The sequence below is a fragment of the Thalia democratica genome, chromosome 7 (genome assembly GCF_965202585.1).
Source record: "Thalia democratica chromosome 7, ktThaDemo2.hap1.1, whole genome shotgun sequence".
Lineage (NCBI taxonomy): Eukaryota > Metazoa > Chordata > Thaliacea > Salpida > Salpidae > Thalia > Thalia democratica.
Genome location: NC_139171.1, coordinates 49,274,834 through 49,301,057, shown reverse-complemented (window position 1 = coordinate 49,301,057; position 26,224 = coordinate 49,274,834). Strand labels below are relative to the sequence as shown.

General features: G+C 28.5%; 1 protein-coding gene across 1 annotated transcript; it reads right to left on the bottom strand.

The window, feature by feature from the left end:
* Positions 1 to 9,411: 9,411 nt before the first annotated feature.
* LOC145840205 (heat shock protein 75 kDa, mitochondrial-like) lies at positions 9,412 to 25,232 on the bottom strand. The gene is made up of 13 exons (XM_082947373.1): positions 25,077 to 25,232; positions 23,203 to 23,342; positions 19,410 to 19,665; positions 18,077 to 18,209; positions 16,491 to 16,674; positions 15,494 to 15,630; positions 14,753 to 15,007; positions 14,002 to 14,241; positions 12,978 to 13,097; positions 12,340 to 12,532; positions 11,081 to 11,238; positions 9,954 to 10,026; positions 9,412 to 9,601 (listed from the first exon to the last, which is right to left on the bottom strand). The coding sequence occupies exons 1-13, from the start codon at positions 25,210 to 25,212 to the stop codon at positions 9,500 to 9,502; spliced, it is 2,127 nt and encodes a 708-aa protein (XP_082803499.1). The 5' UTR covers positions 25,213 to 25,232; the 3' UTR covers positions 9,412 to 9,499.
* Positions 25,233 to 26,224: the final 992 nt, after the last annotated feature.

Below are 26,224 nucleotides of genomic sequence, written 5' to 3'. Positions count from 1 at the left end.
GGCCAGATTCTAATTTGTGGATCCGGTAAACTACTACTCACAAAATAAGAAATTAGTTGTGTAAAATAGTTCTGTTAGTCATTATAATAGTTGTTTAAAAAAATATCATTTGTTCTAGGATTGTCAGAAATAAATTTATCCTAATGCTTATTAAATAAAAATCTAAAACTTCATGCTTGAGTAGTTTTTGTGAATCAGACAGACTCGCTATGCTCCGGTAGGGTAAAAATAGAATTTTTTTTTCTCATATGCCCGCCGACTAGAAATATTGCTCCTCGTAATTTAAAGCCTTAAATTAAACTTGAAATTTTTTAATATATTTTTTCTAAAAGTAATAATTTATTTCAATACAATTGTTTTAATATATTCACTATTTTTATTTTAAAAATGTTTAAATCTAGATAAGTGTTTATTGAACAAACATTTCTCCTATTTAATTATACCACTTTTTCTGCTTTTTTTTCTTGGTAGAATAAGCTGTTTCGGATTTTTCGGCACTTGGAGATGAAGGCGACTGTTCATTTGCACCTTGATCACTAGCATCATAGTTTATTTCTTTCTCAGAAACTTCAGGTTCCTCCGGAGGAACACTTTCTATCTTAAAAGGAACTTCTGGTTTTTTCACGGGGGCTATTTTTTTCTCCACAGGAGCTTCTTGCTTCTTAACCGCAACTTTGTCACAAGAAACAGTTGTTTTTGGCTGGATGTTTGCCAAACCACCTTTGGTGCCCTCTGAAGTGTTCTTCTTGTTCCTCTTATTCTTCTTCGGTCTTAATCTCTTTTTCTTGTTCTTTTGATTATGCTGCTGTGTATGAACTTCAGTTTGAAGCGCAGTTTCAGCAGCCGATTTACTTTTTAGATAATTCTCCAATTTTATATTTCCCATGGTGTTGCGAACAAGCTGCTTGTTGGCTTTTTCTTGTACATTAGTAGTTATTTTTTTAATATGTTTAGCTTGTTTTTGTTTGCCAGAAGGATGTTCAGAAATATTTTCAAGGAGGCAAAATTTGTTGCTTGTGGCTACCGAAGCAGTTATAGTTTGGTTTTCTTCTTCTTTATTTATTAAAGTCTTATTCTTCGTTTTCTTCTTTTTACCCTTAGGATTCTTAGGTTTTTCGGATGTAGCTTTGCTGTTACTGACTTCTGAAAAATTCTCAACAGAAGTTTTGCAAGAAGGTTGAGGACTTGTTTGGGTCGAGACGACCTCATCAACTGCTGCTGGAGCAACAAACGCTGGAGTTACTGGAGGGACAAACTCTAAAACCTCTAATTGAGAGACGACTTCAGAAGCTGCCGCTGAAGCAGTACTGACAACTTGCTTATCAGGTTCTGTATCAGCTGCATGTTCGTCTGTAGAGGTTGTGCTTTCCTCCGTAGGTGCATCTTGAGCAAATGAAGGCTCAAATTTCACAGATTCTGATTCAGCATCAGAGTTGCTGGTAAACTTGACGCTTTCAATCAAATTCAAGCGCACTTCAAATGGAGTAGCATTGTCCTGAATTAGTGACAAAACTTCACCGGTGCATTTTGTCATCAGCACCAGCATAGAATGAGCGTTTCTGCCCAACTTTTTAACAACCTCCTCAAGATCACTTTCCCTCTTGAATTCTGACATGTCGATCAGAAGACCTTCCTTGGCAGCACAATCAGTCACGTCGACTTTGAAAAGGACAAAGTTTTTTTCGACGGCGTCCGAAATCTTGTTGTCTTCAAACAGGAGCTTGTGAAACTTTTGGCACGATTCTGCGTGGGTACTGTTGTGCATGTACAAAGCAATCAGTTTCTTTGCGGGGTTTTCAGCCAGTTTGTTCTTGAATTCTGCTTTCAGCAGCCGGGATTTAAGGTTCAAGTCCATCGGACTGGCGTCGCTAGTTTTCAAAAACCAAAACATTTTTTATTTAAAGGATTCTGAAAATTATGTCAGGTTAATAGAAAAAAATAATACTTTGTTTACAAAGTTTAAACATCTTATAAGAAACTCAATGATGGCTCATAGGATAAATTTGGGCAATAATAGCTCAGATTCTTATTTGTAAAATTTAACCAAACTAAGAATATATTTTGGTAATAGTGGAAAGTCTTATTAGCCGGAAGAAAAATATACCATTTTAAGTCTACTACGGGCCAGACTTGTTAAAAAAGGTTTTAAGCAGCTAATTTTATAAGTTATACAACTTAAGTGTTCATAAATTTTTGAAGCTAAAATATGTACTAATCATTTAATAAGCATTAATGTGTTGTCAAAATTTAATTTAATGCACTTTTTAAAATAATAGTAGCAAAAACAAGAATTTTAAATTGTTTTGCATCAGTCAAAATTTGCGTCGAGAAGAGAAAAAGTTATACTGAAACAAATTGTTTTCAAAATATAGAAATTAACCTGTGCTTTGAAAAAAATGCAAAGAGGCCTGAGTCTGCCAGAGTACAAATAAAATATATTTCAATTTGTTTACAATATACAAACTTTCTATTTATCTTCCACAGATAAAAAATTATACTTTTTACAACTAGCAGGGAAAAAATTAAACTATTAAAAGTAGACAGTATGACGTATAATTTCAATGTGATTTTATATCTTTATCACTGACTCTATTTCTTTTGTTTTAATTTTGTGCTAAGGCATAAAAGGCAAATAAAATTGCAAATCAGTATTTTAGTAACAGATTACTTAAAGAAATATTGCAATTAAAAAATACTAGTTTACTAATTTCATCTTAAAATACTTACACACTCCAAAAGTTATTACTTAAAAACATCAAAACATCTTATTTAAAACTAGTGATATACCGGACCTGGAACCGGATTTTTTTTTTCAAATTAGGATCCGGCCGGAACCGGACACGGATATTTTTTTCAAATAAAAATCCGCCCGGATCTGGAACCGGATTCTTAATACTCTTAGTTTGTAAATAGTATAAAAACTACTATGTTCGATAATGCAATTTTTTATAACTAACTACTAAAAAAGTATAATTGTGTGAAGTTTATCTTTTATGTGTTATATCTAACTATATCCTTTTGAATTTTGAAAAGTTATAGTTTAAAAAAAATTTAGACCAAAAAATATTAATGTGCTTCTAAATAATAAAATAATAATAAAGTTTATGGTATGTTATTAAGGTCTAGTTAAAAATAGTAGCTGGTATGTTTGCTAATTTTCTGAAAAATATATACATTTAAATTTTATTAAAGTTAAAAGAACAAAAGAAAAACTTGAAATTGAAAGAACAGTAAAAAAACTTCAAATTGAAAGAGCAATAAAAAACACTAAAATATCAACTGTGAATAGACTAAATGTTTATAAGGCTTTATGAATTTAAAAATTTAAATAGACATTAAGTTAAGCCACTGCTTTTAAATAATAACCGAATTACAGTTACAATTTTAGATCTTAGTAACACGACTACTCATTAATCTAAAGACTAATTTTTTTCTTAAACCACAAAAATAAATAAAAAAAAGCATCTATCATAGAAACTATCTGAATACTGAAAACGAGAAATAATCAAAAATTAAAGTATTAGAACCGTATTTACTCTCGAACTTCAACAAACTATTCTGGCTTTTGCTGAATTTTGCTAAGCTGTGGTGAAGAAGTAAAAGCTTTTCCCCGGTTTTTGGAAGTAAGCGATTGCGCTTATTTTCATAAAAATTGCCAGCTTCAGAATACACAGAAGATGGAGGTGCAGAGAGACATTTCCTTGCAAAGCTTGCGAGATAGGGGTATTTTGCTCTTTTGGTTTTTTTTCGCCTTTTTAGTTTTCCCCTTTTCTATTAAAGAACCTATTGAGCTGGCCGGCTTTAACCCCTTGTATCTCAAAAACTACTTTAAATTTTGTTAAGCTGTAAAAAGTATCTGGTAGATAAGATTAAAATCTATTAAATAAGATCAACTTGTAAAAATCAAGGAGGACCCCCTATAGCCTTACCAATCTAGAATCAATTAAAATCAAGTTCTTGAACAAAATACAATAGAAAATTACAAAATATTGAAAACTGGATCAGCTCAAACTCATTCAAAATCTAAAAGAAAACTAGCCTGAGTTTTTCAAAAAATCTTAAAACTAGCCTGAGTTTTTATAAAAAACCAAACTAGCCTGATACAGCCTAAAAAATTTTCAAACTAGCAGGGTTGCCACAATTTAAGTCAAAAAAACTAGCTTGAGTCAGGGTTCCCACCAAAATTTCAAAAAAAAATTCTAGGGAAAAAAAAACAAAAATCTAGGGAAACATTATCAAAAAAATGTGTCAAAAATAAAAGAAATCAGTAATATTTCCTTAATTTTATTCTAGAATTTGAACTTTGCATTTTTTAACTTAAAACTCTAAAATATAAATATACTTAATAAAAAAAATTATGTTATAACATATATAAAAACAAATTATACAGTAATCTTCCTTTATTCTACCAACATATGTTTCTGTGTGTCAACGAATCAACACACTTCAACTGGGTTCTGTAAAAAAATAATTACTGTAATGAGAGAATAGAGGCATAGAATAAAGTAGGTGCATACATGTTTTCATTAAAATAAGATACTTTCTACAGATAATAGTTATTAATATGTGAAAAACTTGTGTTGATTCGTTGACACACAGAAACATATGTTGGTAGAATAAAGGAAGATTACTGTATAATTTGTTTTTATTTATATTCTAGTGAAGTTACTTCACTAGGATCTTTTGTTAGCAAACAATTAAAGCTTTATTTTGAACAGTTATATTATATACATATCATAAAAATTGGTCCAGCACTAAAAAAAAAAGTAAAATTTAGAGAAATCTAGGGAAGTTCATGATTTTTTCAATTTTATTTAGGGAAATTTATAATTTTTTTTTTAGAAAATTGCAAAAATCTAGGGATATCTAAAGAAAATTAGGGATATGGGAACCCTGTAAAGTGAGTGTAAACTAGCCTGAGTCAGAATGAAGTTTTTAAAAACTGAAAAAAAAACTTTAATCTAATAATAAGTAGAACAGCTAGCCACAAGGTTGGCAATTTTAGGTAATATTTACAATTAACAATCTGAAATCAAGTTCTTCAACAAAATTAACTATTAAATCACAAAATATTGAAAACTGGATCAGCTCAAACTCATTCAAAATCTAAAAGAAAACTAGACTGAATTTTTCAAAAAAATCTAAAAACTAGCCTGAGTTTTTATAAAAAACTAAACTAGCCTGAGGCAGCCTAAGATTTTCAAAAGTTCCCAAAAATTTTCAAACTAGCAGGGTTGCCACTGTTAAAGTCAAAAAAAAACTAGGTAGAGTGAGTATAACTAGCCTGAGTCAGAATGAGATTTCTAAATACTGAAAAAGTACTTTAATCTAATAATCAGTAGAACAGCTAGCCATAAGGTTGACAATTTGGTAGTGAAAATTTTAATTTTACAACATTGGTAAAGAGTTGCATTTCTGAAATGTTTATTTCATAGTTTAAATGCAAACAAATGTAAATTAGTCACGTGTACAAAATGAGCCAATCACGGTAGGTGTTTAACTTTAACTGACGAAAATGACTCTTTTTAATATACACAGGGTTTGCTTTTGAAAAATTATTTTTCTGTATGCTCTTTCGAATCGGCCGGATCTCTGTTAGGATCCGGCCGGAACCGGATCCGAATCTTTTTTTTAAATCAAGATCCGGCCAGAACCGGATCTTTTTTTCATATCAAGATCCGGCCAGATCCGGATATCAGACAAAAATGGCAATATCCGGCCGGATCCGGACCCGGATAGTGAGTCCGGTACATCACTATTTAAAACTAGTGATGTACCGGACCCACAACTTCGGGTCCGGCCGGACCCGGATCCGGACTTTTTTTCTCAAATTAGAATCCGGCCGGGAACCGGATATCAGACAAAAATGGCAATATCCGGCCGGACCCGGACCCGGATAGTGAGTCCGGTACATCACTAGTATAAACTAGCCTGAGTCAGAATGAGGTTTTTAAAAACTGAAAAAAAAACTTTAATCTAATAATAAGTAGAACAGCTAGCCACTAGGTTTACAAATTTAGGTGTTATTTACAATTAAAAGTCTGAAATCAAGTTCTTGAACAAAATACAATAGAAAATTACAAAATATTGAAAACTGGATCAGCTCAAACTCATTCAAAATCTAAAAGAAAACTAGCCTGAGTTTTTATAAAAAACTAAACTAGCCTGAGGCAGTCCAAGATTTTCTAAAATTCCCAAAAATTTTCACACTAGCAGGGTTGCCACTGTTTAAGTCAATAAAACTAGGTAGAGTGAGTATAAACAAGCCTGAGTCAGAATGAGGTTTTTAAAAACTGAAAAAACTACTTTAATCTAATAATCAGTAGAACAGCTAGCAAAGGTTGACAATTTGGTAGTAAAGTTGTGGACTGATTGTGGTACACTTAACTTATTAGTACTACCCATCATAATTAAATCCTACCTTATTTAATTAATATCTAACAAATACTAAATTCTAACTGAGACTACTTTCTATAATCAGACACGACAGTTTTGAGTGATGAATCTTTTATATAAAACACAACAAGAAATACTAGCATATACAAAATTATTAATTACTTTAGTAACACTTTAAAAACAGGAAGCTATTTAAATATATATCAAAAGACTTAAAACAATAAACTAAAAATTAAATAAAACTTTTAGTAAACAAGAAACTGTAAAATTTTTAATAAACTATTAAACTACAAACCTGGCTTAAATACTTAAACAATTAAACACCAGTTGAAATATTCACTTCTAAAACAAAACAACAAAAAAAAACAATAAGCATTCACAAAAAAGTTCAATATATTTTGTTGCTTCAAGCTGCACACCAAACTAACTAACTGTTTTCATATAAACTGCCTGTCATGTTCTGATGTTTTGTTGCATCAGTATTTAGTTTGAAATATTTCGTCATATGATTCTCATTGGCTCGTACATGTAACCGTATTAACTCTAAATATTCTCTGAGCTCAACTTTAAATAATAAATAATGCAAGTATTCATTCCAAAGTTTTCAATTTTACAACAAATGTAAAGAGTTGCATTTCTGAAATGTTTATTTCATAGTTTAAATGTAAACAAATGTAAATTAGTCACGTGTACAAAATGAGCCAATCACGGTAGGTGTTTAACTTTAACTGACGAAAATGACTTTTATTAATTTACACAGGGTTTGTTTTTGAAAAAATACTTTTCAGTATGCTCTTTTTTACTAACTACATCCGGGTCCGGACTTTTTTTCAAATTAGAATCCGGCCGGAACTGAATCCGGACTTTTTTTTCAAATTAGAATCCGGCCGGATCCGGATATCAGACAAAAATGACAATATCCGGCCGGACCCGGATAGTGAGTCCGGTACATCACTATTTAAAACCGTATCTAAACTTGACTAGTATAATTTTTTAATGCTAAATCAATTTTATACTCTTAGCTGTTACTCTTACGTTGCTTAGCTACAGCTAGTTCAACAGTATTCCTTCTGCTATAATACAGTTTTGTTTTAAAGTATTTTCATTTAAGTTGCTAGTTTGTTCGAATCAAAAATAATTAAAAATACTTAAACATAATTACTTACAGTGTTACTACTCTATGAGGTGAAATTAATAGCCCAAGTGACCAAAAGCTAGCCCATATTTATTTATAAACCTTAAAAAGAACTTTGCGCATTTATTGCAAATATCATAAACACACTGAAAACTTTGATTAAAAACAATTTTTTTTTTGTAAATCTCAGGCTAATTGGGTATGAATTTTGTTAAATTTTAAGTTGGCTATATTTATTAGTTTTGTGAGTTTTTGAAACTTTATTCTTTAAAGTTATCTATATTTTATATCTTTTTGCTCTGTTTTTTTTTAACAAAAAAATTCATGTTTAGTAAATTGTTAATTAGTAAAAAGGTTTAAATTAAATTTTATTAAAATAAAGTTAGACATAATCTTATTGGGAACAACGTGTCAAAATTGCAGAAAGGGTCAATTTTTCATGAAGATACTTTTGCACGAAGAAAATGTTTAACCAAGGGTCAATTTTGCACGAGAGTAAAAAAAACAGAACAAATTATAATAATGAAATAAATATTAAAACATAAACTAATAAAAAGGTTACTGACCGAGGGTAAGGATTAGGGGTAACAGTGATAGCAAAAATAAAAATATCATTGTTAAAAAAAAACAAGAAAAATTAATCAACTAAAAAGAAAAAAAAACTACTGACCGAGGGTAAGGGGTAACAATGATAGTAAAAATAAAACAACTAAAAAAAATAATTAATAACAAAAAAAACTTACTTACCGAGGGTAAAGGAAAGTAAAATAAATAAATCAAAAATTTAACCCGTGCATAAGTCTCTCCGTGCGAAATTGTCTGCTCGCGCAATTTAGTGCTCTCGTGTAATTTTGTCCGCTCGAGCAAATTTGACTTCTACAAAATCTTATCAGATGCTATGGGTAACAAACAAACTTATAAAATAGTTATCAGTTTCTTTATTAAAAGTCACTTGAGTATTATAAATCAAAATTCTATATTTTTTAGACAAATTGATAGCAACAAATTTAAGGGTACTATTAATAAATCTAAGTAATTTAAATTAGTATCTAGAAATTAAATAACTTATGTTTTTCAAAACAAGCTAAAACACTGTTCATCACTTAAAGTGCTGCCTCTCAAAAACAAAATTATTTCTTGTGGACTTTATGTAAATTCTAAAACTGAGTACTACAGGTTAAAGTGACTTTTTTTAATTATTTATGCAAAAACTCAAACACTGGTATTTAACTTACTAAAACTCTGATTTATAATAAACCTAATCCTTTAGGTATTTAGTGGTTTTTTAAAGTTTTTGATTTTAATAATATTTTGTCTTTAACTTATAATTTAATTAATTTTAACCTTTAAGTGTCTGACATATTTTTGTTAGGTACTTTTATTTAATTAAAACAAGCTATTTAAAATATTAGTTTAATACTATTAGTTTAGTTATTAAACAAGAGTTAAATCGACATACTCTTCGTTATTTTTTGAATTATCTTTTGTTCAGAAAGTTTATTGATTGCAACACTCAGCGTCGCACCGTTAATAAAAGCTGTAACTCAATATAACTGCATGAAAGCTTAGGTAATTGGTTTGAACAGTTGCTGAATAACAGAATAGATGTTGTGCAAATGCTCTTTTGTGTTTTAGACCATGTTTATCAGAAGAGTAAAAAGTGGAAAATTTGAATTTGAAATTGTGACAAGAAGTATTCATATGCTTTTTATTTTAATTACTAGCTAAAAACTTTTAGAAACCGATTTAAATAAAAATAATTCCAAGAATCAACCATCAATTCTTAGTTAATTACAGAAACAAACGAATTCTAGCTTAATACAAGTTATGGATAGTTTTACTGAAATTAAAAGTTATAACAGCACAAAAAGGGATTAATACGAATAATTTATTAAAACAATTGTTCTACTATGGTACACGCTAAACGAATATTTACTAAAAAAACACACAATCAATAAAGCAAGGGAATTATTTACTAGCGAGGACTTTGTCCAACAACTCGTTGATTCTGGTCACCATCGGCCTGGCGTCCTCCGTCAATCCGGCTGAAATCATGGCGTTGTCGTACAACTGTGTTTGTTTACTTGAATTAAAATGTGGACAGCTGGTTTAATTGTGTTTGTGAAGCTCATACTGGAATTTAACTAATTAATTTTTAAAACATTTAGTTCTAAAATGAACAACTATATTTCTCAAACTATGCAGGCACAAAAATACAAAATGAAGAGCCCTATTTCAATGTTTTATAAAAATCTTAGTAAACAAACTCTATAAAGCAGCCTACTCAATTTCAGTTACAATCAATGACATTTTACTGTATACAAAACTCAAGACCTTTTTGATATTAGCTCATGGCAATTTTATTATACTATTAAACTTTTTATAAATAAAACCAAGTTTTTTTATCTTTAGTTATTTTTACCTGTCTGAGAATAAGCGAAGCTAATTCATCATCGTCGTCTTTCAACTTGTGGAGTTTCATCACTATTGGGTTACTGTTTGAAAACATAACTTATTATTTACAAATTTGTTGTTTAAGGTGGTAGGTTAAAGCATAGTTCATTTTTGTTAAAATTTCTGACAATAGAAAAATTAATTTTTAGTTACAGACATTTTACTACTATTTTTACTGACCTTATAGAAACTGTACTAAAGGTACGGGGTAAAATATTTAGTCTTGATTTGAATATTAATAATCAATTTACTAATTTCTTTATACCATTATAAAAAAAACTTTAAACAATTTTAAAAATAAGCAACTAAGTTTAAGAGTTTCATAGATTCTTTACGGAAAGTGCAAACTAAAAAGCTAAAAGAACTATGTTACTTAAGATCTATCTTGTCCTAAAGTTTAAAAAAATATTTATAAATCTAATCGTCATAATTTTTTTTAAATATCTCACAAAAAACTTTGGAATTTCTAAACGAAATATTTCTTTTTTCGATGAACAAAAACTAGACTTTATTTCATTTTTCGGTTATAAAGTCTATATTTTCTAATTTTTCAAAAAATTGTTTAGACAGACATTTAAAAATATACACCTAAATATTGCAAAATTTAATTCCTAAAATCTTGAAGTACCTAACTCAAAAAATTGCAAACCATTAATTTGTATCAAAAATTTTTGAAAAGATGACTATATCTTTAAAAAAAGCTAAATATCAACCTTAATGAACATAAATGAAGAAAACTGAGCAGCTAAATTTATAATTCTTTTTTATAGTCGATTACTTTAACTTCAATGATAAACACAAAACTTAAAAACTTATACAAAAACAAAAATAAAATAAATTATTAATTGGTAACACCATTGTTTAAAAAAAGTTTAATCGTAAAACTAAACAGAAAAAAAACCAACATAGAAATGTATAACATAAACAAAAACCAACAAATATGCTTAACAAGTTGTAAGTTACTTAATATAATAAAAAGAAATAAGGAGTTTTGAAATACACGTTGAAAATTTAACAAGCATATAAATGATTAATTAGTATAGGGTTACTAAGCTTTAAAAAGTAAATTTAAAGTTAAATGCAGCAAAAACTAACTTTGAACTGAGCTGCAATGTGGGTTTGAAAAGAGCTATTTTCTCCTCTTCCGACATCTGCTTCGAGTCCGTCAGGTACTGGCTCCTGAGAAAGTGCCTGATGGAACCCATCTCCCACACGGTTACCATGGCCGGGTGCTTGTCCAATTTGTCTGTTACCTGGCAACAGACATATTGTTTAACAAACAAGTTATTTATTCAGGGTTTCAACGCAAAATTTTGTAAATTTAGCCTAGCTTTTAAAGATTTTGACCGATTTAGCCTAACTTTTACTTTCCTCTTAGGAACGCGCTTTAAGTACGCACTTCTTATTCAGTACACATTTTTGAACCAAAATAAAAACTTTCTGTCAGGTTCCTTTTTTAATTAGACTAGTAATTCTTAGCTAAAAATTTTCTATTGAATAGCTGCTGTGTTCAGAATTGGTTTTTCAGCGAAAGATAATTGTAATAATAAGGTATTTGAATGTAAAAATAAATAATATAAACTTAACTATAAACATTTTTGTACTGAACTAGGTATCATTTTTTCTCACTGCTTACCTCTTTTCAAATAATCTCTAAGTCTCACAAATGTGAAGTAAACTACTGCCAAAGAATATGTTTTTTGGTATAATTTAATTTAAAAATAATTTTAATGTTAAAAACTGTATTAAAGTATAACAACATTGAAAAAATACTGTAAAGCTACTTTAAATGTGTTTTTTTTAATCTGATGATAATAAAAATCTTTATCGATATGATAGATTTTTGTGTCATATCGAAATTTCACCACTTAACATGTAAAAATTGTATATAATTACGTTTCTCAGGTTTTTTTAGTCTAAATTGTCAAATTCCAGCTTTAGTGGCCACCCTGCTCTCAATTTTCCTTTAGAATTGCAGAAGTTTTCAAGCTTTTGTACTTACAAATCCTGAAATTTTGAAATATGCCTTTATTTTAGTAAAATATAAGGTAGCAAAAACATAATTTTTATTAATAAAGAACCCGCAATTTTTAACAACTTCATAAAAAATAATTTAATTTTGTGTTTATTTCAACAGTTTGCGAATTTTCAACCATTTGAACAGCCAAAAACTGACATTTTGCAAATTTTTCAATAAAAAACTAATTCAGGCTGACGCGTACGAACCCTGCGCCCGATGAAAAGTTACAATAAATATCAGTTTGAATAAACTAGATAAAATCTTTGAAAAATTAACATAATCGGTAAGCTGAAAACAACATTTACGTTTTCAAATTGCGACAACGAACAATCACCTTGACTTGCTCGACTTTCATTCCGAGCGAGCCCTTGGCCCACGAAACCAACTCGTCGGCTTGCGTGTTCGAAAGCTTCAGTGTGACGTCACTATCCGCTTTGTCGTCGTCTTTCTTGTCGGCCTTGTCGCCGTCTTCGGCCGGCTTGAACATGTCCGCCACCACTTCGTTTTCCACCGAGAACAGCTGCTTGCTGATTGAGATTTTCCATAGTAATAGTCAATTAAGTTTATAAACATATTATTTTAGTTACTTAAAGTAGTATATAAATACTATAGTAAGAATTTTTAGTAATGTTGTGAAACAGGTCAAAGAAACTCGTCAACGAAAAAACCTTATCTTTTAACAATAAAAAACTAACAAAAAATTATGATGATTTTGTTATCTGTTGAGTGAGATTTAAATAAGTGGTAATAATCAATTTATTATTTAAAATAGTTAAAACTAATTAATTGGCATAATGATGTTTTTTTAATTAAATTATTATTTATATAAATACTATACAACATGTTTTCGGCATTTATACAAAACTCGCAGAATAAAAAACTTTTTACAAATAGAATTAAAAAGAATAAGAAAAAGTTTACTGATGTTTTGAAAATAAATTGCAATCTACTTCAAAAACTTATAAAACAAACTCGTCGAATTTTTGTAGCTGCATCATGAGAACTTCATCGTAGGCGTCGTAACAAAACAGAACCTCAACTTTCTTGCTCTTCAGAGCTTCGAAGTACGGGGAAGACTCGGCTAACTCGCGGCTGTTTTAAACAAACATTTAAAAACTGTACATGTTGTTTTAAATTGTAATAAAACCAACGGTTAGTTGTCTGAATGAATAACGTATTTAAAATAAACACGGTTTTATTCTTAACCGTATTTCATACAAAATGCTTGAAACAATCATTGAGAGTTGAATTGAATTAAAAGTTTAACACAGCAGAAAATATAAAAATAGAACCAGGTCTCACTTTTTTTTAAAATAAGTGAAGAAAAAGAACGATAAAATTAAGTGTTTTGTATTAAAAAATTATCACAACAAAAATTCTGAAACAAATTTAAATTGTACCATAAAATTATGTTGCGTCTAAGTTAATATATCGCAACATTAATATAAAAATTATAAAATAATAATTACTTAATCAAAATACTACAAATTACTTAAAAAAATAAATGTAAACGTAATTGTATTAAAAACGCAGGAATCATAAAATAATAAACCAACTAATAAATACATAAGATGTACTTTGGTATGCAAAAATATTATATGTGCCTCCAACTATTATTACTTATCTCTATTATTTCTGTATTATTATAAAATAGTTATTTAAAATTAGTAAAGTTATTATACCTTAGTTTTTCTAACTGTTATAAAAGTGATTAAATTTGGTATTTTGTTTATTTATTAAACACAACATATATTATTTGACATACTAAGGAGCGCACAGGTAGTAGATATAAAGTTAACTAAATTATTTACATATAAGTGAAAAAGTACCTCGAGACATACTTTGAAGCGCTTTGTTTATCATTAAACTTTTTAACCATAAACAATATACTCTGGAGCGCACAAGTGTAGCGTAGATATTCAAATCAATACAATTTACTAGTCTTCTATTACGAAGCATTATACAACATTTTTATAGAACTTAACGTGAAACATACTTTGGCGCGCACAGGTAGTAAATGTGCCTCTGCCCCTCCTTCATCCTGCCGATGTAGTCCTTCAACCCGGTGCTCCTGCCCGCCTCCACCTCGCTCGACTCGTACCTGAGCAGCTGGGCCACCTCCTCCCTCTGGTTGAACGTCTCGTCGGAGAGAACTCCCTCGGTGATGAACATCTTGTAAGCGTCGTGGAACTTCATGTACTTTTCAGGATCGCGCTTCGCCTGCTGCAAGAAGAACCTGCGGGATTGTTGTTGTTAAAAGGGGAGAAAACATGCAACTTCATAAGAAAATATAACTGGTCATAAAAGTTTAAGACAGAAATGGTTTTTTTTTTATTTTTTTGCTTTAAGACTACCGTAATAAAAAAGACCTATAAAGCAAACTAAATGTAAAAAGCAGGAATAACAACTTTAAAAAAAAACTTTGCAAGATGATATCTTACTGTGCAAAACATAAAAAGTTAAAAAGTGTGAACTCACACAGTTGTAACACAAAATCAAGTGAACTTCAGCATACATAAAAAAAGTATAAAATAATACATAATAATAAAACTTTTATATATATACTTGGTAAGAAGACTTTTATTGTAAAAAAACTGTAACTAGTTCAATTACTTTATTTACTTATCTAAAAAACGTGAAATAAAGTGAATTTTACAGTGTACACCCAAGTTAAAATCAAAATTAAGATTTCTAGTTTTAATTGAAAAATACTTAAAGTAATAAACAACTATAAGTGGCAAACAAACCTGACAACGCGGCTGGTGACGGTCTCCCTCAACTTGGCTATCAGCTGGTTGTTTTGCAGCAGCTCCCTGCTTATGTTCAACGGAATGTCTTCGCTGTCGATCACTCCCCTCAAAAAGCGCATCCACTTGGGCACGACGTGGGCGGCCTTGTGCTGGATCAGCACCTTCCTGCTGTACAGCGACACCCCGCTGTTGCCAGTCTGGTCCTTGGCCATTTCGAGCAGCGACGGCCGTTGCTCGGACACGTAGAAGACGCTGTTGTTAAATATTCAGAATTTTACATAGGAATGTTAGTTTTGGTATGAAAATAGATAGCTAACTGATGTTGAGACTGCTAAGAGATGATTAATAATTAGAACTTATGTTAACTAACACGTAGAAGACATTATTTTAAAGTAACTAGTTTTATAGGATTATTTTTTAATTACCTGAGAATGCAAAAAAAAATATTTTTACATCATTTACTTAAGACATTAATAAACTTAATTTAAATGTGTTAGTAAACTGTTATAAATATCTTAACCTTTTTAGTAAAAAATTATTTAGACAGTCCTTGTTTTTTTGTTATTACATAGAAAGAGGAATATGATTTATAAGAAATGAAACAATAAAATCAAAACTTTTTGATGTTTAGTGAATTTCCTACTATTTTAAATTAAAAATAATAACACTGTGCCTATTGTTATTTTTTTGATACATGTATAAAGAAATATTATTTAAAGGTTAACAAATGAATTGAACCTTCTGATGTTAAGTGGAGCGTCGGTTTTGTAGAACAATTTGTACATGTAATGTTCCTGGTCGTTGCCTGACAGGTGCCTAAAGAAGTTCAGATGCTGGTCTTCATCAATGTCCTTCGCTTCCAACGTCCAAAGTGGCTGAAAAAATTGTAATTTTAACTTTTATTGTTAGCATAGCGGAATTGGAGCTTTTGAAAATTACCTGCTTGCGTGGTATGTTAAATGGTTTATTGAAATACTCTCAACTTATTTGTTAGATGACATTATTTTACAAAGTATAAATGAACACTAATACTTGTTGTTATATATTACGAATTAACTTTCTATTTACAATCTGTATATGAAGTGATGTATAATTGCATGAATTAAATCAATTATATAAAATACACTTTTAGAATTTTTTTTTTTATTTCTCTGCTAGTCGAAAAGTTACAACAACAAATTTGTTTTAAAATAACTATCTTTTTTTACAAACTATGCTCACCCAAAAATTTAAAAAACAGCAAAAAATTATTAAAATTAAAACATGAAAACAGATGTACCTTTTATAAACTAAGCATCGGGTTGCCACTCTTATAAGCAAAAAAAAGTCACCCTGAGTGACTAAAAACTAGCCTTAGTTGACCTGAACTTATTAATAAATTTGAAAAAATATGTTTCAAAATTTGAAATAACTATAACTTATCAATCGTAAATACCTAAAAATTCCAAAATAAAAAAGAGGACTTATTAATTACATACTTTTTAAAAACAAAAAAAAATGAAGTTCTAAATTATTCTGATAGTCAGAAAACATATATCAAAACTAGCCAAAGTCTACAAGAGGTTTTCAAAAAAGTTAGAAGTAGCCTAAGCGTGTGGCAACTCTGTAACACCGTATTTTTAAGTTTCAACTGAAAGCATTAATAGAGCCTGTTAATATTACTAACACAAATTTCTCAAAAGGACGACAACCTACAAAAAACTTGAAAAATGACTTGAAGAAAATGAGCACTTACCGGCACAGGGTTCAATACAGTGCTGTTGAGAGTCACCGGGAACCCGACGAAGGAGCTGTGCTTGGAAAGAATGTCCTTGACGACGTCCTCCTCGGAGAACTTCCTGCAATCAGGTTTCAGGTAAATGAGGATTTTGGTTCCCTGCTCGGCTGATGAAGACTCGGAGATGTCGTACGAGACCCCGCTGTTGAAATTCATTAAGTTAATTCAAGAAGTTCATACTAAATGTCGTTGAACAACATTTAAAAAAAATCAGAACTTTGCGAGCTTAAAGTAATTTTTTTTAATTCAATAGTTGTAAACGTAAATTTCATTTGCATTAGACAGATATTTTTTTTTGTGTGTATAAGTGGTTATAGTTTATAAAAAATTAAACTTATCTAATTTTATATATCTGCAATCTGAATTAGACTAAGGTTCTAAAGCATGGTTTCCCAAACTGGGCCAGTGTTCCCCTTGGGGGCTATGAGCAGCAAAGGGGCCAAAGGGTGCTATGATGTCATAAATTGAAACTTACACTAGATATTCTGGAGTTAATGATAAAGAACAAAAAAAATGCCTTAGGCGTTTTTAATGGTAGTTTTGAAGCTTATACTAGATATCATGGAAAAAATTAGGAAACCAAGGGTGCAACAAGGCCATAATTTGAAATTTACACGAGATATTCTGAATTTAATGAGAAAAAAAGGTCTTAGGCGTTTTTAATTGCAGTTTTGAAACTTATACTAGATACTATGGAAAAAATTAGGAAACTTAGGGGACCACAAGTCATAAAAAGGGGAGCAACAAGGCTATAAATTGAAACTTACACTAGATATTCTGGAGTTGAAGATATAGAGAAAAAAATAAAATGTTTTAGATAGTTTTTTGAGAAATATTGTTGGATAGCTTTTTTAATTTCTTTTAAGGGGACCTTTTGAAAAAAAATTTTGGGAAACGCTGGTCTAAAGAATAAAGTTTGAGTATGCTTAAAACAGGGTTGCAAAATGTTTTTTTGCTATTTTCTTCCAGGTTTTCTGAATTTTTACAAGGTTTTAAAATGCAATTTTTTTTCGTTTATTTTTAGTATAAAATTAAACTTAAGGTAAAAAAAATGTAATAAATAGTTTAACAACATTAAAAATATACTGTAAAGCTACTTTAGATGTGTTTTTTTAATAATTAAAAAATTAATGATACAAAAAAATAGTTGTATTTGTGATAGATTTTGTATCTAATCAAAATTTTGCTAATTTACATGTAAAATTTCCTTAAAATTATTCCAGGTTTTTAGTAAATTTTGTTTGAAATTCCAGGCTTTTTTTTAAATTTCTCAAATTTAAAGTTTTTCCAGGATTCCAGGTTTTTTTGGCAATCTAGTTAAAACAATCTAATTTTAGTTGTTTTTTAAGATACTAAATACAAAGTATTTAATAATTTAAATATGAACCTAAAATAAAACAAAATTCAACAAATTAACTTAAATATATTTTTTTAAGCGTTTAAGACTATTAAAGATTGAAATTTTCCGAAGTAATTTTATTTAAGTTTTAAGTTAACTCAAAGTCAGCTTGTTACGTTAATAATCATAAAACATCACATCTCACCCCTCTGATGTCCAGCAGTATCCCTTGCTGTCGGGCTTGCAGCTTTTAGTGTGAACTTCCACTTTGTCGGCGACCATGAACGAAGAATAAAAGCCAACTCCGAACTGTCCGATGATGGAAGAGTTTGGGTTGCCTGATAAAAACCAATGTTGATAAGATAAATTTAAAAATAAAAAAATTTACACTTAATAAATATTTATTCAAACAAATTTAATAAATTTGTATTAATCGGCATCTCTAGCCTTTAAAAATATATTGAGCACTTATAAGAAATAGTTTTTTTTTTTCTTATTTAATGTTAATTATGTACATCACTTGTTAAGTTAAAAGTACTTTACGTGATTTCTGTATATTACTTTTTTAGAAAATGCTATACTATTAGCAGTACTGTTTAATTACTGAAGCATTGAAAATCAGCAAGTAGATGTTTTAAGTTTTTCTTAAAAAGTACTGTTGATATTTTAAATACTCTCAGTATAAAAAAATTGTAAATAGTTTAAAGTTGTAAAATAAATGTAAATAATATGAAAACTTGTATTATGGTATAACTTGAAAATAGTTTTTACTTGTAAAACTCCACAAGTACATTTATCGTAATTTAATAACTATATTTTAGTATGATAAAATAAACAAGTTTAAAACAAAACATATTTAAGTGTTAGGTACTTAAAGTACTCTTTTTAATATATTAGACTTTGAATTTGATTCAACAAATTATATTACAGAATTTACAATTCAATGTTTTTATTATTAATAATCAGAATCTGAAATTATATTTTAAAAAATGTTACAAAATCTATAAATGCAGCGTAAGCTTATGAGATGTATCTTAAGAATTTTTAAAAAACAATTGTAGATGAAATTTCAAAATAGTAAAAATTAAATTTGGAACAGTAGATTATAGTTTAAAGATTATTAAAAAATCTAATAGATACAGTAATGTAGAATTAAATTTGTAGATAGTTTTGATTATATAGCATGATTTGAAAAATCTATTTATAGTTTTTAAGAAAGCTTTAAAACTTTTTCAGAATTTAGTGAGCGTAATTAAAATCAAACTAACAGTTTAGAGTAAGTGTTTAAAAAATATTGTATTTGAGGAATTTTTTATGATATGACTTAGTTTTAAAAAATATTTAAATATTAAAAAAGATATTTAAATATAAAAAAACTATTAAGTAATAATAACTGACAAACAGTGGAATAAAGAAATTAACTATTTAACACAATCTACTATAATTACTTTTCTAGAAACTATTGTACATCCTCAAGTTGTAAAAAATATTACTGCACTAATAACAAGATAAAAAATTTGTTGACAAAAATCACCAACCTTTTTGGGCGACTTCTTTCAGAAACTCCTTTGAGCCTGAACGAGCGATCGTTCCCAAGTTTTTGATCAGTTCCTCCTTGGTCATTCCGATGCCATTATCTTGGATTGTGATGGTGTTTTCTTGCTTGTCCGTCGTCACTTTCACTTCGAAGTTGTGGCCTTCACCGACCAGCGCTGAACTTTCTTCAGTCAGACCGGCGTACCTGAGCTTTTCGAGGGCATCGCTTGCATTTGACACCAGTTCTCTGATGAACACCTACAAAATGAAGTTTTTTTTGTTTATTTGCATGTTTTAAACTTTTTTATTGTTAGAAACAGCTAAAAACACTATGATTAAAAATTCAAAGTACAGTGTTGGTACTCATAACTGTTCAGTCCAAGAGTGATAGCACATAGCTCAGCATTTACATACTAAAGTTTAAGTTATTGAACTTTGTTACATAAAGCATATCTTGCTTAACATTTACAAAAAATCATGTTCAAAAAATTTTTTTGTTTAAATTGGCCGGAACCGGATCAGGACTTTTTTTTCAAATTAGAATCCGGCCGGATCCGGATATCAGACAAAAATGGCAATATCCGGCCGGACCCGGACCCGGATAGTGAGTCCGGTACTTCACTAGAATAAACTAGCCTGGGTCATAATGAGGTTTTTAAAAACTGAAAAAAAAAGAACTTTAATCTAATAATAAGTAGAACAGCTAGCCACAAGGTTTACAAATTTAGGTGTTATTTACAATTAAAAATCTGAAATTAAGTTTTTGAACAAAATACACTAGAAAATTACCAAATATTGAAAACTGGATCAGCCCAAACTCATTCAAAATCTAAAAGAAAACTAGCCTGAGTTTTTATAAAAAAACTAAACTAGCCTGAGGCAGTCCAAGATTTTCTAAAATTCCCAAAAATTTTCAAACTAGCAGGCTTGCCACTGTTTAAGTCAATATAACTAGCTAGAGTAAGTATAAACAAGCCTGAGTCAGAATGAGGATTTTGAAAACTGAAAAAAATACTTTAATCTAATAATTAGTAGAACAGCTAGCTAAGGTTGACAATTTGGTAGTAAAGTTGTGGACTGATTGTGGTTCACTTAACTTATTAGCACTACGCATCATAATAAATCCTACCTTATTTAATTAATATCTATCAAATACTAAATTCTAACTGAGATTACGTTGTATAATCAGACATGACAGTTTTGAGTGATCAATCTTTTATATAAAATACAACAAGAAATACTAGCATATACAAAATTATTAATTACTTTGGTAACACTTTAAAAACTGGAAGCTATTTAAATCTATATCAAAAGACTTAAAACATAAAACTATAAATTAAATAAAACTTTTAGTTAACAAGAAACTATAAAAATTTTAATAAACTATTAAACTATAAACCTGGCTTAAATATTTAAACAATTAAACACCTGTTGAAATATTCACTTTTAAAACAAAACACTACTTACAATAAGCATTCACAAAAACGTTCAAGATATTTTGTTGCTTCAAGCTACACACCAAACTAACTAACTGCTTACATATAAACTGCCTGTCATGTTCTGATGTTTTGTTGCATCAGTATTTAGTTTGAAATTTTTCGTCATATGATTCTCATTGGCTCATACATTCAACCGTATTAACTCTAAATATTCTCTGAGCTCAACTTTAAACAATATATAATGCAAGTATTCATTCCAAAGTTTTCAATTTTACAACAAATGTAAAGAGTTGCATTTCATGAAATGTATAATTCATAGTTTATATGTAAACAAATGTAAATTAGTCACGTGTACAAAATGAGCCAGTCACGGTAGGTGATTAATTTTAACTGACGAAAATGACTATTATTAATTTACACAGAGTTTGTTTTTGAAAAAATACTTTTCAGTATGCTCTTTTTTACTGACTAGATCCGGGTCCGGTAGGACCCGGATCCGGACTTTTTTTTCAAATTAGAATCCGGTCGGATCCGGATAACAGACAAAAATGGCAATATCCGGCCGGACCCGGATAGTGAGTCTGGTACATCACTAGTTTTGATTGCTTTTAAAAAAAAAGAAGAAAGATTTAAAGTAAATTTTTCAAAACTTTAGTAAATTAAAAATAAAATTTTCTTTTGTAAACATTGAAATCTAAAATTTATAGATAATTGACTATATCTTAAAAGCATTTTTATAATACATAATTTAAACTTTAAAGTAAGGAACTTATTTTTGTAAAATAAATGTTTGATCCCCTGTGGTCTTTATTACAACATAATAGGAGATAAAGTAAAAGATTTACATTTAAAATGTTTATAAAAACCCATTTCTAACTTTTATGGTTCTTTTGAGTGAAATGGGTGGGCTAAGGTGTACAAAAATTTATCATTATGTCCTTATTGAAGGATTGCAAATGGTTTTTACTAGACTTGTTCCTGTTTTCTGAATTTTTTTGAGGTTTTTGAATATACAAGACTTTTGATATATTTTTTGTATAAAATTAAGTTTAAGGTGAAAAACTGTTTTAATTAGTATAACAGCAGTGAAAATATATTTAAAAGCTATATTAAATATGTTTTCTACTTAAAAAAAATTTTTTTTCAATATGACAGACTTTTTGTGTCAAATCTAAATTTAATTATATTAAATGCAAAAATTCTTTAAAACTCCATGTTTTTTTAAGATATTTTTAGCCTGAATTGTCAATTTCCAGGTTTTTCTAGAATTCCAGGTTTTTTGGCAACACTGAAATGGTGATGTTCTAAATTGATGTCTCTTAGTTAGCTGATGAAAACAGGCTGACAGTTTTATATTATATGCTAAAAAAAACTTGGTTGTTGGAAAGTTATATGAGTTATTGATTATTATTGGTTTTGATTTGTCAAAGGTGGTTTAATTAGTATTAATATAAATCAAGTTTATTTTTATTACTTCTGTACAAATATAGAAAGGAAAATTCAATGGTCAATAGTAGTCTTAATTTTCTACCAGCTTACATCTAAACTTTTCAAAATAATAACTGTATTTAATTAAGTAAACTATTTTAATACTACTTGAGGGCATGGGGGATCTAACATTTTTTTTTACTAAAAATAGCATAGGATTATATATGAAAGCTTGAAGTACTAACTACAAGCCAGTTTTTATAAAATTAAAAAATCATATTTAACTTTTGAGATATTGTTATTTTTATAAAAAGTTTCCTATACAAATTTATGGACCACAAAATTTCCAGGGTCAATTTTCTCAGAATTTTTTAAAATCACTAAAAACCTATCTTCTCCTGAGCTGGAGACCCTAAACTGTTAGGAAACGTTCCTTTGTAGTTTAAAAGACTTTGAATGATAAATTTTAAAATATTAAAAACTAAAAATTTTAGACAAAAAAAAAAGTGTTTTTTTTTTATAAAAATTTTATTTTTCAAAATTTCAAAAATTCCTACACTGAATCTTTTTAAAATTTAATATTGTTTTAAATTAAAAATGTTAAAATATTTTAAAATTTCTGTGAAAGTTTGAAGAAGATTGCTTGAAAAATGAAGAAGGATATAGACTTTTAGTGAAATGGTCTTTTTTTGCGTTTTTAGTTTAAGCCTTCCATTAGGAACCTATTGAGGTCACCGACTTTGGTCGCTCATATCTCAAAAATTACTTTGAATTTTTTCAAGCGGTTAAAAATTTTTGGTAGCTCAGTTAAAACTCTATGAAATAAGATCAACTTGTAAAAATCAAGGTGGACCCCCCTATGCCCTTAAATTTATAACAATTTATATATATACTATTAATAATATTGAAAAAAGTGAAGAAAACATACTTCATTTTCAGAATATAGTGATTTTGCAACAATGTTTAAAAGTTCAGCAGTCTCTGTTTGAAATTCATATTTTTCTTCTTCAGCAGCAGCCTGTGTAGAGTAGCAGCTTCTTAAAGAAGGCACCTTACTCGTACATTTTACTGTATAAAAAAAAAGTTTTTGTCTTTAAAAAATATAGCTAACTAATTTGTAGTATATATAATAGTGTTGCCACTCTTTGAGGCAAAAAAAAAGAGTAAGTTTTTTTTTTAATCTAAAAATGAATTCAATCTTTTGAAGCACTTATCTTTAATCCATGATGCATAAATTTAATTTGATAAATCAATAGAAACATTTAAAGAGAATTGAATATGTTAAAACCAAGGTTTTCCAAACTCATTTCATAATCCTATCTTGGCAGAAATCTAAAAACATAACCCTTCTCAGGGTTGTTAAATGTTTTTGGCAAATTTTCTCCAGGTTTTCAAAATTTCATCCAGGTTTTTAAAAATACACATTTTTGTGTCTATTTTTAGTTTAAAGTTAAGTTTAAGGTAAGAACTGTGTAAAATAGTATAAAAACATTAAAATAATACTGTAAAGCTACTTTATATCTGTTATTTAATAAAAAAAAATTGATGATGACAAATTTTTTTTATCTATATGATAGATTTTTGTGTCAAATTGAAATTTTACCACTGAACATGTTAATATTGTTAAAATTTCCAGGTTCTTTTCAAAATTTTCAAAATTTCAAATTTTTCCAGGTTTTTTATGAACCCTGCCTTTTTTAATAGGTTTCACTCTTCAATTAGTTTATTACATATTTACTTTTTCAACACCTCAATAATTACTGCCCCTTACATTGCTCATTTTGAGAAATCCTGGTTAAAGTTTACTTAAAAAATATTATAAAGAATGCTAAAAAGTAAAGATTCTACAACTAAACAAAATAAAAGTTGCCAGCTTTTGAACTTTTACTAGTTTTACCCTAAAACATACTAAAATGGCCAATATATGGGATATTGCACCCTTTGGAAAACCCTGGTATTAGTTTTCAAAATTAGCAATGTTCTTATTCTATAAGTTATCAAGTTTTAATATTTCATACAACTGTAAAAAAACTAAGTGTTGAAAAGGTATTTTTAATAAAAAGAATAAATTTATCAATATACTTTGCACAAACTTTTTTCAGTAACTTAATGGGCACAAAACTCTTGATATGTTAAGAAAATACTTATGTAAAATTGCACTATATTTTTAAATCACTAAAGCAGGATTCTAGATAAATGTTTACAAACTTGATGTTTTCAAAAAGCTATGAAAAATCCCATAGTTATATTAAGTAGAGCTAACAGTAAGGTGGAAATTTTACCTAATAGTAGAAATAAATTATGTAAAAATGTAAAATTAACAAAATTAATTATTGGAACATGAGTAAATTATATATATATATCTATATTATTATTATTTTAAAATGATTCAACTAAAACTCTTATAATCAAAACAAAACAAACCTAAATTTTCAAAATATTTTTAAAATTGCCTTAGTTTATAAAACACAAATTTTGTCTGAGTTAGCCTGACACTTTGAAAATCGATTATTTATTTAACCTAATCCTAATCCGACAAAATTGCATTTTGCTTGTTTTATTAAGCTACTAGTTTTACTAAATACATAATTTAAATTGAACAAAACATTAACTACTACTTCTTAAAATTTAAACTAGATAATAAAATATTATTAAAAAGGAAATTATACCTTAACAACTTTTTTTCACACCAATGTAATTTACATTAAACGTCTTAGACTGATTTAAGTATTTTAATATAACTTACATATTTGTTCTAAATAATTTTTCAATAGTTGAAATATTAATAAAAATATATAAAACCTGTATTTTTTAATGAACTCAATTGATTTTTTCTTGCAATATGGTTCAACTTTGTTAGAGAAGTCAGTGATCTGTGTTGTGAAACAACTCTGGTTGACAATTTTCTAAACATCTGTGTACATCTAGATGATAACATTTTATATATTGAATTTAAAGAAAATCTGATTAGAATAAAGTTTAAAACAATAAAAATACTATAGAAATGTCTAATAACATTACAATATGTCAGTAAGCTAGTTTCTGTATTGAAAAAAATTGCAAAAACTTTAAATTTAACTACTTATGGAATTCAAATTTTCAATGTTCTTTGATATAGTTAGTTGTATGTTAGGTAATTACCAAGTATTTTAACTCAAATAACCTTAAAGAAATATTTTATGTTATAGAATGTACTGGAAGGACAAATTAAGTTACAAGGTCATTAAGAGTTATTTAAATCAAATATATTAAACACATACTATTAATGTTTAATATATATTCCGTTAGAAAAACATAATGAAACTAATTGATGAATACCAAACTTTATGTTTAAAAGTTTCGTTACATGATGAAACCCGAAAAAGTCGTTATTATATATAATAAAGTTTTTTTTAATCTTAAATTGTTGTTTAAACTTTTTGTAAAAATGCTTTTTCTGTAAAAAAATTGTAAACAATGTTTAAAAAATTTGTTTTTTGAATTTAAATTTATTTTGTTTTAATATACTTTTATTGTTATAAAGTTGTTTTCGTCATAAAAACGTTTCAAAAACTTATCTAATAATGTTGTTTGTTGAACGACAAATAATAGCGCTCAAAATTTTCGGTCCTAAGACCTGGTGCACGAAAAACCCTTTCGGTTATCGAGTCGCACACCACTTGGATACCTTTAAACGTCTTGTCCAGGACACGATACTTGTCCAGGAAAGAGTAAAAACTAACCTCATTGATTTTTTTTTTGTATTATATTTACTATGTTTTAAGTTAAAAACTTAACATTTTTAACTAACTATCTAATGTTTTCGTTTAACTCCTTGCACATTAAAGTTTACATTTGTTGTTTAAGTCAGTGGTCGTCAAGGTGTACACTGGTGCACACTAGTGTACACGAAACTTTTTTTGGGGTGCACGGAATTTTTAGATTGCAAAAAATACATAGAGTTAGATTAA